This window comes from Trachurus japonicus, chromosome 10 (genome assembly GCF_045865225.1).
Source record: "Trachurus japonicus isolate A0001 chromosome 10, Traja_1.0".
Taxonomy (NCBI): Eukaryota; Metazoa; Chordata; class Actinopteri; order Carangiformes; family Carangidae; genus Trachurus; species Trachurus japonicus.
The window spans coordinates 20,393,339-20,406,017 of record NC_140916.1 but is presented as its reverse complement, the minus strand read 5'-3'; the positions used below and the strand labels follow the sequence as shown (position 1 = coordinate 20,406,017).

At 38.7% G+C, this 12,679-nt stretch overlaps 1 protein-coding gene across 1 annotated transcript; it reads right to left on the bottom strand.

Moving 5' to 3' along the window:
• LOC146979907 (uncharacterized) lies at positions 1-2,749 on the bottom strand. Its single transcript, XM_085788635.1, has 4 exons — positions 2,701-2,749; positions 844-1,173; positions 441-701; positions 1-167 (listed from the first exon to the last, which is right to left on the bottom strand). The coding sequence occupies exons 1-4, from the start codon at positions 2,747-2,749 to the stop codon at positions 1-3; spliced, it is 807 nt and encodes a 268-aa protein (XP_085644761.1).
• Positions 2,750-12,679: the final 9,930 nt, after the last annotated feature.

The following is a 12,679-nucleotide window of genomic DNA, read 5'->3' as shown; positions in this document are numbered from 1 at the left end:
TCAACCCCTCAGTTCAATCACTGAGAAGGAGTTCTCATAATCCATTGCTGGTGGGGTGACTTTGGTTTTCTTGTACTTCCTCTTCTTCAAATGAAAAAAAAGGAAAATGCCACCGACCAACAAAGTTGCCATGGCGAACAGCAAACCACATATGAGCAGAGAGCGATCTGTTCAAACAAGAGACACAAAGACCAGTTGTTACATTAACACAATGACGGCAGAGTTCATGTCTAGTGATTCTATAATATCAGTGACTCATGGTGGAGGTCCAAGTTACTGTGACTGATTAAACGTCTATTGATAGTAGAAATGTTTAAAAGTGACTGTAGAGTGTGTGAGGCTGTTGCATCTGAGCAAGAAAACAGATTCATGATGTCATATTATGATGTTCAGTGTGACAGCAGCAGCATAATGGTGAGCAACATCAAAAGTTTTCTCACCTTTACAGGTGGATATCTGCTTCTCATCAGAGACAAGACTGACATGGTTCCTAACTGAGCAGGTCAGAAGTCCTGAGACGTCGTCTTTCAGTATGATGATGTTAGTCTCATGATTTCCAGAGAGGAGCTTGTCGTCTGTCAGTGTGCGTCCGTCCAGAGTCCAGCTGTACTCAGGACTGTCCCCTCCCTCAGAGAGACAGGACGCCTTCATAATTCCCTGGGACAGACACTCAGAGACCAACAGCACAGAGGACACAGGAGCTGAGGGAAACACACGCTGATGTTTTATGTCGCCAGAAACAGTTTCCAATAAGGAGCAGGCTGGAGAGGTTTATCAGTGAAATATGATGTATGTGGTCTGTCAATGTTAATGAATTCAACAGAAAGCAAAACAGTTATTTACCTTGGATGAACAGCTGTAGAGTCTGTGTCTCTGTGTGCTTTCCTAGGGAATCAAACATTTCAATGGTATATTCACCACCATCACTCCTGCTCAGATTATTGATCCTAAATGTTCCATCCCTGAGAGTGAAGATGGATCTGTTTTCTCCATCAAACAGATTAGTTAAAGTCTTATTCTCTCTCACATCCAGTATTGTCTCCGTGTTGAACATCAGTAGGAATCTGTATATGTCTGAGACACTGTCCACCAGCCGTAGGACCACAGTTCCTCCCACAGCTCCATAACACTGAGCTCCATCCTGTCTGCCGTCACAGTGGGTACTTTCCACAGCTGATACTGAACACGTGCACACACACACACACACACACACACACACACACACACACACACACACACACACAAACACACAAACACACATAAAGGTTTCAAATAGAACAGCTGATGATGGCTAATACAATGTTTGCTGCATCAAACTACAAGTCGTCATGGTAACAACAGTAATTCACTGGCAGCTCAATTTAGGCCTGTGATCATCATGCAATAAGTGAAAATAACATAGGCTATTACCCAACAACTCATGTACAAACGTGGAGTCTCTTTAGGGAATTAATTTTGCACACTTATTGTAATGAAATATATCACACATGATTTTTACATCTTGGCCTTGTAGCTGCTGCAAATATTAAAGCAGAAGTAAGCGGAATGTTTGTGTTAATATAAGTCTTAAATAGACAGCAATCACTTTGTTTGGTCTGAAACACGGGTCTGTCAGTCACTCCGTTTCCAAGGGACATAGCCGTCCACACCATGGATCTCCATGCCCCACACCTGCAGGCAGGGCGATCTCTCTACAGTTAACGTGTTGTGGGGTTTGCAGCAGTGTTGTGACATTTTCAGTGCATTTTTCTTAATGTGTTGTGTTGTGACTTGCAGCGCGTTTTTCTTAATGCGTTGTGTTGTGACTTGCAGCACGTTTTTCTTAATGTGTTGTGTTGTGACTTGCAGCGCGTTTTTCTTAATGTGTTGTGTTGTGACTTTTGCAGCGCGTTTTTCTTAATGTGTTGTGTTGTGACTTTTGCAGCACGTTTTTCTTAATGTGTTGTGTTGTGACTTTTGCAGCGCGTTTTTCTTAATGTGTTGTGTTGTGACTTTTGCAGCACGTTTTTCTTAATGTGTTGTGTTGTGACTTGCAGCGCGTTTTTCTTAATGTGTTGTGACTTGCAGCGCGTTTTTCTTAATGTGTTGTGTTGTGGAGTTTGCAGCGCATTTTTCTTAATGTGTTGTGTTGTGGAGTTTGCAGCGTGTTTTTCTTAATGTTTTGTGTTGTGACTTTTGCAGCGCGTTTTTCTTAATGTGTTGTGTTGTGGAGTTTGCAGCACGTTTTTCTTAATGTTTTGTGTTGTGACTTTTGCAGCGCGTTTTTCTTAATGTGTTGTGTTGTGGAGTTTGCAGCGTGTTTTTCTTAATGTTTTGTGTTGTGACTTGCAGCGCCTTTTTCTTAATGTGTTGTGTTGTGGAGTTTGCAGCACGTTTTTCTTAATGTTTTGTGTTGTGACTTGCAGCGCCTTTTTCTTAATGTGTTGTGTTGTGGAGTTTGCAGCACGTTTTTCTTAATGTGTTGTGTTGTGGAGTTTGCAGCGTCCTGACCCCTCAGGTCCACCGTACATATATAAATAAACACACACACACACATATCAAAAAAGGGCTTAGTTATTTTCTTAGAAAATAATTTAGTGACTGAGAATTAAACCAAAGAAAGCTCACAGGTAACTCTGGCAGTAACAGTTCAGTGTAAACAGTGTAAGAATGCAGACAATGCCTAGTCCCGCTGGTAAATTTTTTTTTAAAGCTGCTCACCATGAGAAACTCCGAGCAGCATCAGCATCAGTCCAACCACAGCCTCCATGTCTTGTCACTCTTCAGCCTCTGTTGCCTCAAGTCAGAAAATCTTAGACAAAGTCCTCTTCTTCCCCTGAGCAGTGCACAAACATGCACATTCAACACTGAGGAGTCTGAAATGTGTCGATGCGATGACGTAGGGTCGTAGAGATAACCACTTATTTTTATAATTGAGAGGAGGAAGAGGAAGTAGTGGCCAACAGGTGTGATAGCTACATAGGAGGAAATGAACAGTCTCTCCAGTCATGATGAAAGTCCCAAACAGGACTTTCATCATGACTGGAGAGACTGTTCATTTCCACGACGTTCAGTCACTGGCAACTGATGAACCAAGTGATCCACAGTTAGTTCATCAAAGTCCAAACTCGTAATGAAGATATTTATTCAGTGTGTGCGTGTGTCTTCGTCAGGAGAATGTGTGGGAATAGAAGTAGAGTTTTTAATTGAGAGGTATCAGTAGATTTATTTTGGTGGTTATATCCAAAGAAAAACATACATCATGGCAAAAACTATTCAATTGTTTCTACATAATGATTATTTGAAGCAATAACAGTATAAACTGGATGCTGGACAGTTTGAAGTATGGAGTGACAATAATACATCCATAACGTTGAAACAGAAAGAAATATAATAACTAACTTGACATCTGCTACACGTTTTTAATGTAGAAAAAAACAACAAAAAAACTACTTCCTGTGATTTCAGCGTTTAATGATAAATGCTTAAAAGGTTTGTTTACATCAGTGATGTTCATGAACATGAGAATTCAACTTTTCCCAAATAATGAGATTCCAAAAAAAAACGTATGCATAATGTTTAAAGATCTTAAAATGTAAAAAAAAAAAAAAAACATGAAAATTGACACTGAACTAACTTCCAAAATCATCATAAGTTGCATTACTAATATGACACTACAAGCTTTATTTAAATGTGTCTGTGACACTCATGCACACCTACAATAATTCAGCACATAATGCACTAGGCTACTCACAAAAAGTTAGGGATATTTGGCTTTTGAGTGAAATTTATGGAAAATGTGAAAAGTTCACGCTACAGTGATATTATATTATGAAAGTAGAGCATTTCAGTAGAAGCATACACTGGTTATTTCTTCATCTCAAACACTTTATTGAAACAAAAGCCAACAACAGTGGTGGGTATATATACACCACAACAAAACAATAGGCTTTATGCACAGCTCCACTACTTCCTGATCTTAAGCCAGCTCCTTTATTTCCTGTCTAATATTATTGCACAAACTGATTAATCCAGGTGTGTCTGACCTCACAACAATGGTCAGACACACCTGGATTAATCAGTTTGTCCAATAATGTAAGACAGGAAACAAAGGAGCTGGCTTACGATCAGGAAGTAGTGGAGCTGTGCATAAAGCCTATTCTTCTCATAACTTGTCATGTGCCCTTGAGCTTTAATTACAGCTTGACAACGATGTCTCATGCTGTTCACAGGTGGACGTCTTGTCTGCTGAGACGTCCCACTCTTCTTGAAGGGCAACCAAAGGTCATTGAGGTTCTGGGTTACAGAGTTACAGTACCAGCCTCTACACGGCTGATTGAACAATCGATCAATTGTTACGTGTCGTCTTGGTCTCATGATGTCAAAATGTGAACAGCATGATGAGGACGGCTGTTTAAACCAGTTCTAATTGAACCAGGACATTTATTGGTTGATTCATGGTTCAAACACCTGTTGTGAATTTTGCTGTTAAGCTCCTTGTCAGAGAACAGCAACTTGTGCAAAAATGACTGAAACATTGAACAGTTGGACATGTGCATTCAAAAGTTTAGAGAAGGTCACATTAAGTTCACCTGTAAAGGTTAGAATGCATTTTAGCTTCACCCTGAAATTTTTGTGAGTAGTGAATTTACACTGAGCTGATAAACTGTCAGTGTCCTGTAAAATGTAAATGATCAGGTCAACCCCTCAGTTCAATCACTGAGGAGTTCTCATAATCCATTGCTGGTGGGGTGACAGGCACTTTGGTTTTCTCGTACTTCCTCTTCTTCAAATGAAAAAACAGGAAAATGCCACCGACCGACAAAGTTGCCATGGCGAACAGCAAACCACATATGAGCAGAGAGCGACCTGTTCAAACAAGAGACACAAAGACCAGTTGTTATATCAACACAATGACGGCAGAGTTCATGTCAAGTGATTCTATAATATCAGCGACTCATGGTGGAGGTCCAAGTTACTGTGACTGATTAAACGTCTATTGATAGTAGAAGTGTTTAAAAGTGACTGTAGATTGTGTGAGGCTGTTGCATCTGAGAAATAGGCCTACAAGAAATCAGTTATGTCATATATATCATGATCAGTGTAATAATTTGAAAACATAGCTACCCTGCACCAGGGTTATAATATAAATAAATAATTTAGTTAACTGAAATAAGATTGACAATTCTTTCTAAAAAAACTAAAACTAAATAAAAACTACAATGAACAATGCAAAACTAACCTAAACTAAATTGCAGATAAAATCAGCTTAGTTTTCATTTTCTTAGAAATGGCCACAGTTCAATATGGGACTATTTAACGTAAATGTATTGTGATGAGGACTGATTTGTGTGATGCAACTAAAAAGGAAAAATCCTGCAAATGTGAAAGTTCATCTTTGGAGCTCTCACAGAAAGAAACTTATACAAATCAAAGAGAATACCTAAAAAGCTAAAACTAGTCAGTTCCTCAATATAAAAACGAAACTTAAACTGTTAAAACCATGCGTGACTTCTGCTGACTGATGGATGGTGTCCTTACCACTGCTGGAGGAAGGCTGAATGATGGATGTGATATTATTGAAGGGCTTGACTGACACTGTGATGTCAGGGCCTTTGGTTGTTGGCGATGGAATACACAGTGTGTTATTGTCTGCATACACCCACTTTGATATGTGTGTCCCATTGATGTCACATTCGATGTAGATGAAGCCTTATGGGAAAGAAACAGATGAAGAATAACTGATGTACAGAGCAACAAAAATCATCAGTGTCTACATCGTCACGCTGTTTTCTATTCATGTTCTCACTCACCACAGCTAGAAATCTGGTCCACATCAGAGACAAGACTGACATTGTTCTTGACTGAGCAGGTCAGAAGTCCTGAGATGTCTTGTTTCAGTATGATGGTGTTATTCTGATTATTTCCAGAGAGGAGCTTGTCATCTGTCAGTGTGCGTCCATCCAGAGTCCAGCTGTACTCAGGACTGTCCCCTCCCTCAGAGAGACAGGACGCCTTCAACTCTCCCTGGGACAGACAGTTATGGTCCAGAAGCACAGAGGACACAGGAGCTGTGGGAAACACATGTAGCCAGAAACAGTTTCCAATAAGGAGCAGGCTGGAGAGGTTTATCAGTGAAATATGATGTATGTGGTCGATCAGTATTAATGAATTCAACAGAAAACAAAACAGTTATTTACCTTGGATGAACAGCTGTAGAGTCCGTGGGTCTAATGTCTGTCCTTGGGAATTAAACATTTCAAGGGTATATTCACCACCATCACTCCTGCTCAGATCATTGATCCTAAATGTTCCATCACTGAGAGTGAAGATGGATCTGCTTTCTAACAGATTAGTTGAAATCTTATTCTCTTTCACATTGAGTATTATTTTTGTGTTGAACACCAGTTGGAATTTGAATATGTCTGAGGCGCTGTCCACCAGCCGTAGGACCACAGCTCCTCCCAAAGCTCCATAACACTGAGCTCCATCCTGTCTGCCGTCACAGTGGGTTTCCACAGCTGATATTGAACACGCACACACACACACACACACACACACACACACACACACAAATAAATAAATCAAAACCAATGGTTATAATTATAAAGGTTTCAAATAGAACAGCTGATGATTTCTAATACAGTGTTTGCTGCATCAAACTACAAGTCGTCATGGTAACAACAGTAATTCACTGGCAGCTCAACTTAGGCCTGTGATCATCAGTGGGTTTAGCTAATACAGTAACAATATTTTCTGTAAAGCATAAAGCTGTGTTTACAGTAAGTGACGGTAACCTAACACATTCACAGTGCACATTTATTGGAACATTTTTATGAAACTCCTAAAACTTGCGAAATATACCTTTGGCACGTTTTAGAGAAATGGTAAAAACAAGAAATGTGAAATAAATGAGGTGGAATTTAATAATATCTAAGAAATTTAACAAACAAAATTAGAAAAGAACCGTGTAACCTGATTGATTTTGCAATGTCTCACAATATACAGACAGGAACAAGTTCTTGTGTAAGAGCGCCATGCAATAAGCGAACAACATTTCAGCAACTGATGTACAAACGTGGAGCCTCTTTAGAGAATTAATTTTGCCATCATTGCCCTATTTGCACTCGTAATGAAATACATCACATATGATTTTTACATCTTGGCCTTGTATTGTCACAGAGTTGCTGCAAATATTAATGAGTGAGTCACTGTCAACCATTTTGTCACTTATATCAATGGCCAATTTTTCATTAAAATAAAAAAATATAGCTATCAAAAATAGATTTGTTATTTTCTTATAAAATATGAAATATAATTTATCCACAGTAACTGAGAATTAAACCAAAGAAAGCTTAGCTCACTTTATATCAGAAGTAAGTATGGCAGTAACAGTTCAAAGTTAAAAATAATAAAATAAATAATTATAATAATAATAATAATAAAAACATGTTTATATTTGATTAATTTCTGAATCATTAACATGGGTCCATATTTGAGCTCCATAAGATGCACACACTGTCCAAATTTACTCCAAATAGTGTAAAAATGCAGACGATGCCTAGTCCCACTGGTAAAAAATAATTTTAAAAAAAGCTGCTCACCATGAGAAACTCCGAGCAGCATCAGCATCAGTCCAACCACAGCCTCCATGTCTTGTCACTCTTCAGCCTCTGTTGAAGTCAGAAGATCTTAGACAAACTCCTCTTCTTCCCCTCAACATGCACATTCAACACTGAGGAGTCGGAGATGTGTCGATGTGATGAGAAGTTCGTAGAAATAACCACTTATCTTTATAATTGAGAGGAGGAAGAGGAAGTAGTGGCCAAAAGGGGTGATACATATAATTGGCACATAGGCTAACTGCAACACTCTCATTACTGTAATTGAGTAGTTTTTTTGTGTAGCCTACTAGTAGCCTACTTTTTTGAGTGATTGTTTTTAAAATCAGTGATTTTACTTTTACTTAAGTAGCCTACTGGAAGTTATTTACTTTGCTACATTTTAAATAGCTTCCGTTAAAAAATAACTCTCTCTCTCCCTCCCTCCCTTCACGCACGCACACAGCAGGAGGCAGGTACATCCACACCACATCCTCCCCCTCACCGCTACAGGTCTAGTCGCTACAGTAGCTACACATTAATGTTGGCTGACGTTATGATCAAAGACAACGTTATCTATTTAGGGTGACCAAACGTCCTCTATTGCCCAGGCATGTCCAACCTTATTTCACTGCTAATGCCATATTTCTATCTAATAGCTACGTCCTCCTATTATGTAAAAGCTTTCAGTCATCTCGTCATATCATATTCAAAATTGTATGGATAAAAATGACTAATTAAAAACAATCATACCCTACCAAATGTTTAACATACAGTATTAACAAACCACTGATACTGAAAAAAAGGGTAGCCTACAAAGATATACAGTACACCACTTTATTCTGATCAGTAACTTCACGAATATGATGAGTATTATATAACATGAAGGACATAACATTGTACCAGTGCTACACAAGTGTTAATGGCAGATACAAAAATAAAACTACACAGTCTTTTCCACCTTCCAGTCATGATGAAAGTCCTGTTTGCTGACTCGTTCAGTAAACCAAGTGAGCTAGTTCATCAAAGTCCAAACTCATAATGAAGATGTGTATTCTGTGTGTGCATGTGCCTTCGCCAGGAGAACATGTATCTCGCAGTGTTACTCCCTAATTAAACAATAAACAACATTAATATGAGGGTATAGAAGTACAGTTCTTAATTGAGAGGGTCTCAGTGGATTTCTTTTGGTAGAAAAACATAAATTATTTAACTAATTTATTACTTAACATGGCAAAAATCTAAACTATTCAATTGTTTCTACATAAAGATTATTTGAAGCAATAACAGTATTTGGATGCTGGACAGTTAGAAGTATGGAGTGACAACATTTTTTAAAGTAATACTGTACATTCATATGAAACAACTTGACATCTGCTACAACTGAACATAATTTGAGTCAGTATTTTGGAGAATCTTTTTTTTTCTCCAGTGGTGCATGCAGCTACAGTAAATGATGCCTAACTGATATCTTCATGCAGCCCAACAGATCTGACTGTGCTCCTGACAGTAGGCTACCACTGTAAACCAGCAGGGGGAAACCTCACACCTGCTACAACTGAGTCTGGAAGTTTCAGTCCGAGTTTCATGAGTAAAGCACTTGAACCATAGGTGTATATCTAAGGTTGTCATAAGACTGCAAAAAGACACTTTGGGCTGTCATAACATACATTAAAAAACAAATATAACACAAATCAGGAATGGACAGTCCAGACTGGAAACTGAAACTTGGAAATGAACTAATACTGTTTCTCAGAGCATTTGTTTGACTGACGGCTGGGAGGGATTTTGTTCTAGTTAGTGGATATACATTCAAATGAAATGCACATCAACTGTATAGTGACTATGTGTATAGGTGGAGTTCACATTGTCACACCCTCTCACATAAAGGTGTGTTGATTTTAGTTATTTTGTGTATTAATGATGTGTATTTGTTAACACAAAAACGAATAAAAAGTAAAATAAGAAAAAAACAAATATTTTTTGATGGCAAAATCACAAAGCCAAGTAAATGTATAAATTGATTACCTTGTATTAGGTGTGTTGTAAAAGGGCTGATTTACATGAAGAAGTCAAAGACTCATGATCAAACATGTTTGTGTTTTGCTTCAATGCAGTGGGAATGAAAGAAAAGTTAGATTGACTGTCCTCTCTGCTCTGTGATCAGCTGCAGATATGACGTCCACTGGATGTTTTTTTATCAAGACAAAAAACTTTTACTGTAAATGCCAATGTCACACCCACAAAGACACACGAGCTAACACAGCAAAATGACACTGAAGTATTCATTTCAGAGAGTCAAAGTTCAAATGGTGAATTTCTCTTGTCAACCATCACAAAGTTGTCTGGATACTCGGTCTAATGGCAGAACTGTCGGATTTCTTGTTTTTCCTTTTCCTTCCAAATGAAATAGATGGTGATCCTAATTATTGAAAGAACTGCCAGAGCCGCTCAGAAAGTACACATGAGCAGGGAGTGATCTGCTTTAATTAAGAGACATATAAATTGTATTTGTACAGTACTGAACAGCAGCTGACCCACAGTGGTGTCTGTCACCATGGTTGTTGAAGTACAGTTTATGAAGATGAATCCTATGGCATGAAACAAATCAACTATGACTGAGGTGATTATCAGTGTCAACGTCATCAAGCTGTCTCCAGAGGATGCATCCACTTCTGCATATGTATTGGAGACTGTTTGAGATGTTCTCACTCACCACAGGTGGAAATCCGCTTTTTATCAAAGACATGGCTGCAGTGGCGTGCACAGACTTTTTGAAAGGCAGGGGCGAAAAGGAAAAAAAGGGCACACGCGTCCTCGCCACTGAAGAGGGCACTTTAGCACACGTTTTGGCTCCTAGAGGGCACTTTAGCACACGTTTGGGCTCCTAGAGGGCACTTTAGCACACGTTTTAGCTCCCAAGAGAGCACTTTAGCACGCGTTTTGGCTCCCAAGAGAGCACTTTAGCACACGTTTTGGCTCCTATGGCTCTTTAGCACACTTTTGGCTCCTAGAGGGCACTTTAGCACACGTTTTGGCTCCTAGAGGGCACTTTAGCACACGTTTTGGCTCCCAAGAGGGCACTTTAGCATGCGTTTTGGCTCACAGGGGGGCACTTTAGGGGGGCAACTGCCCCCCCTGCCCCCTCCCTGTGCACACCACTGCATGGCTGACATGATTCTTGGCCAGAAGTCCTGAGACATCTTGTTTCAGTATGATGGTGCTGTTCTGATTATTTCCAGAGAGGACGAAAAACTGTGGAGTCTGTGACTTTAATTTCTGTTCATTGGAATGAAACATTTCGAGGGTATATTTACCATCATCGTTCAGGTTATTGCTCCTAAATGTTCCATCATCGGGAGTGAAGATTAATCTGTTTTGTAACAGATGTAAAAAAAAAAATATTTTCTTTCACATTCAGTAATATGTTTGTGTTGTGAACATCAGTTGGAATTTGTCTATGTCTGAGACACTGTCCAACAGCTGTAGGACCACAGCTCCTCCCGAAGCTCCATTACACTGAGCTCCATCCTGTCTGAGGACACAGGAGCTGAGGGAAACACACACTGAGATTTACCCATGGATATGACACTATCCTCGAAATCCTGATTTACATATTTATTATTTATTCATTTATCAATTTGGTCAAAATGTTCCATTCTGGATCAGTGCAGTTATTGGCTAATGGCTATGACTGATTGTGTGGCTGAATAAAATCAACAATACAAAATGTGTTTTTAATACAATACTGTACATCCAATACAGTCAACCAAATGAATATCTGGTAACCCTTTAATTTCCAGGCCGTTAATTACGTCATAATATCAAGAAATTACCCAGAAATAATGATTAATTGCCTAGTAATGTCAAGAAATTGCCTAGAAATAACGGTCAATTTCATAGTAATAATGAGAAATATAGCCAGGAAATAACTTTTAATTGTGTAGAAATAGCCCAGTAATAATGGTAAATTGTGTAGTAATGTTGAGAAATATAGCCCAGAAATAACAATTAATTACATGGTAATGTCAAGAAATATAGCAAAGAAATGACACTCTAGTAATATAGACAAGTTGTAGTAGTAGAATTGCAGTGAATTACTGCTAAGTATTGGGTAATTACAGAGTAAACAGCCTGTCATTTCCATGATATAGTCAAGTACTTTCAGTGTGATTAACCTGATGTAATTGTAATTTCCACAGTCTTACCTTATGGTTAGCTGCAATATCTGTTTCCCAAAAGCAAATGGTAGATCTGGCAACTGCTGGAAATGTCACCATAGTTAACCCATAATTACCTTTCTGGTGCCTGCAACGTGTAGTGGACTTTGTTCCTTAGAAACGTATGGGTAGTTTCAGCATAACTAACATGGTTATGAGAACTTCCACTGTAATAGTCTTGCCCAGTGGAAATGTCACCGTAGTTAACCCATAATTACCTTTCCACTGCCTGTAAAGTGTAGTGAGCTTTGTTCCTTAGAAACGTATGGGTAGTTTCAACATAACTAACATGGTTATGAGAACTTCCACTGTAATAGTCTTGCCCATAACCCATTTGGATGAAAGATGGTAGATGTGGCAACTGCTGGAAATGTCACCGTAGTTAACCCATAATTACCTTTCTGCTGCCTGCAAACTGTAGTGGGCTTTGTTCCTTAGAAACGTATGGGTAGTTTCAACATAACTAACACAGTAATAAGATCTTACACTGTAATAGTCTTTCCCAGTAACCCATTTGGATCAAATGTATAAATATTTTCCAACAAAGATAAGCTACGTACCATGAAATGTCACAACATGAACTCTTTTTAGGAACATAGAAGCCATTTCCAAATAATGGAGGAGATAATTACCTTCACATTTTATATTAAGTGTACAATATTCCTGCTATAAACCTATCCACCTTTTTCTGAACTTCATAGAAGAAAGGCAAAGTAGATTAGAGTACATGAATGGGATGTTGTCCTGTTAAATCTCAAAACTCATATTCACATGTTCCCATGAAGAAAATACAATGAAGCTGTTTTCAGTTGTTTTTAATAATTTCCCTGCTTATGTCAGCGTACTGGAACATTCCCAGTAGAGTTATTCCCTTTCCGA

Excerpts from the sequence above, each read along its gene's own strand:
- LOC146979907 (XM_085788635.1), bottom strand. The coding sequence starts at position 2,749 with ATGGAGGCTGTGGTTGGACTGATGCTGATGCTGCTCGGAGTTTCTCAT. Across the intron at positions 1,174-2,700 it reads GCTGCTCGGAGTTTCTCATG|CTGTGGAAAGTACCCACTGT; the intron begins GTGAGCAGCTTT and ends GTTCAGTATCAG. Across the intron at positions 702-843 it reads TCTACAGCTGTTCATCCAAG|CTCCTGTGTCCTCTGTGCTG; the intron begins GTAAATAACTGT and ends TGTTTCCCTCAG.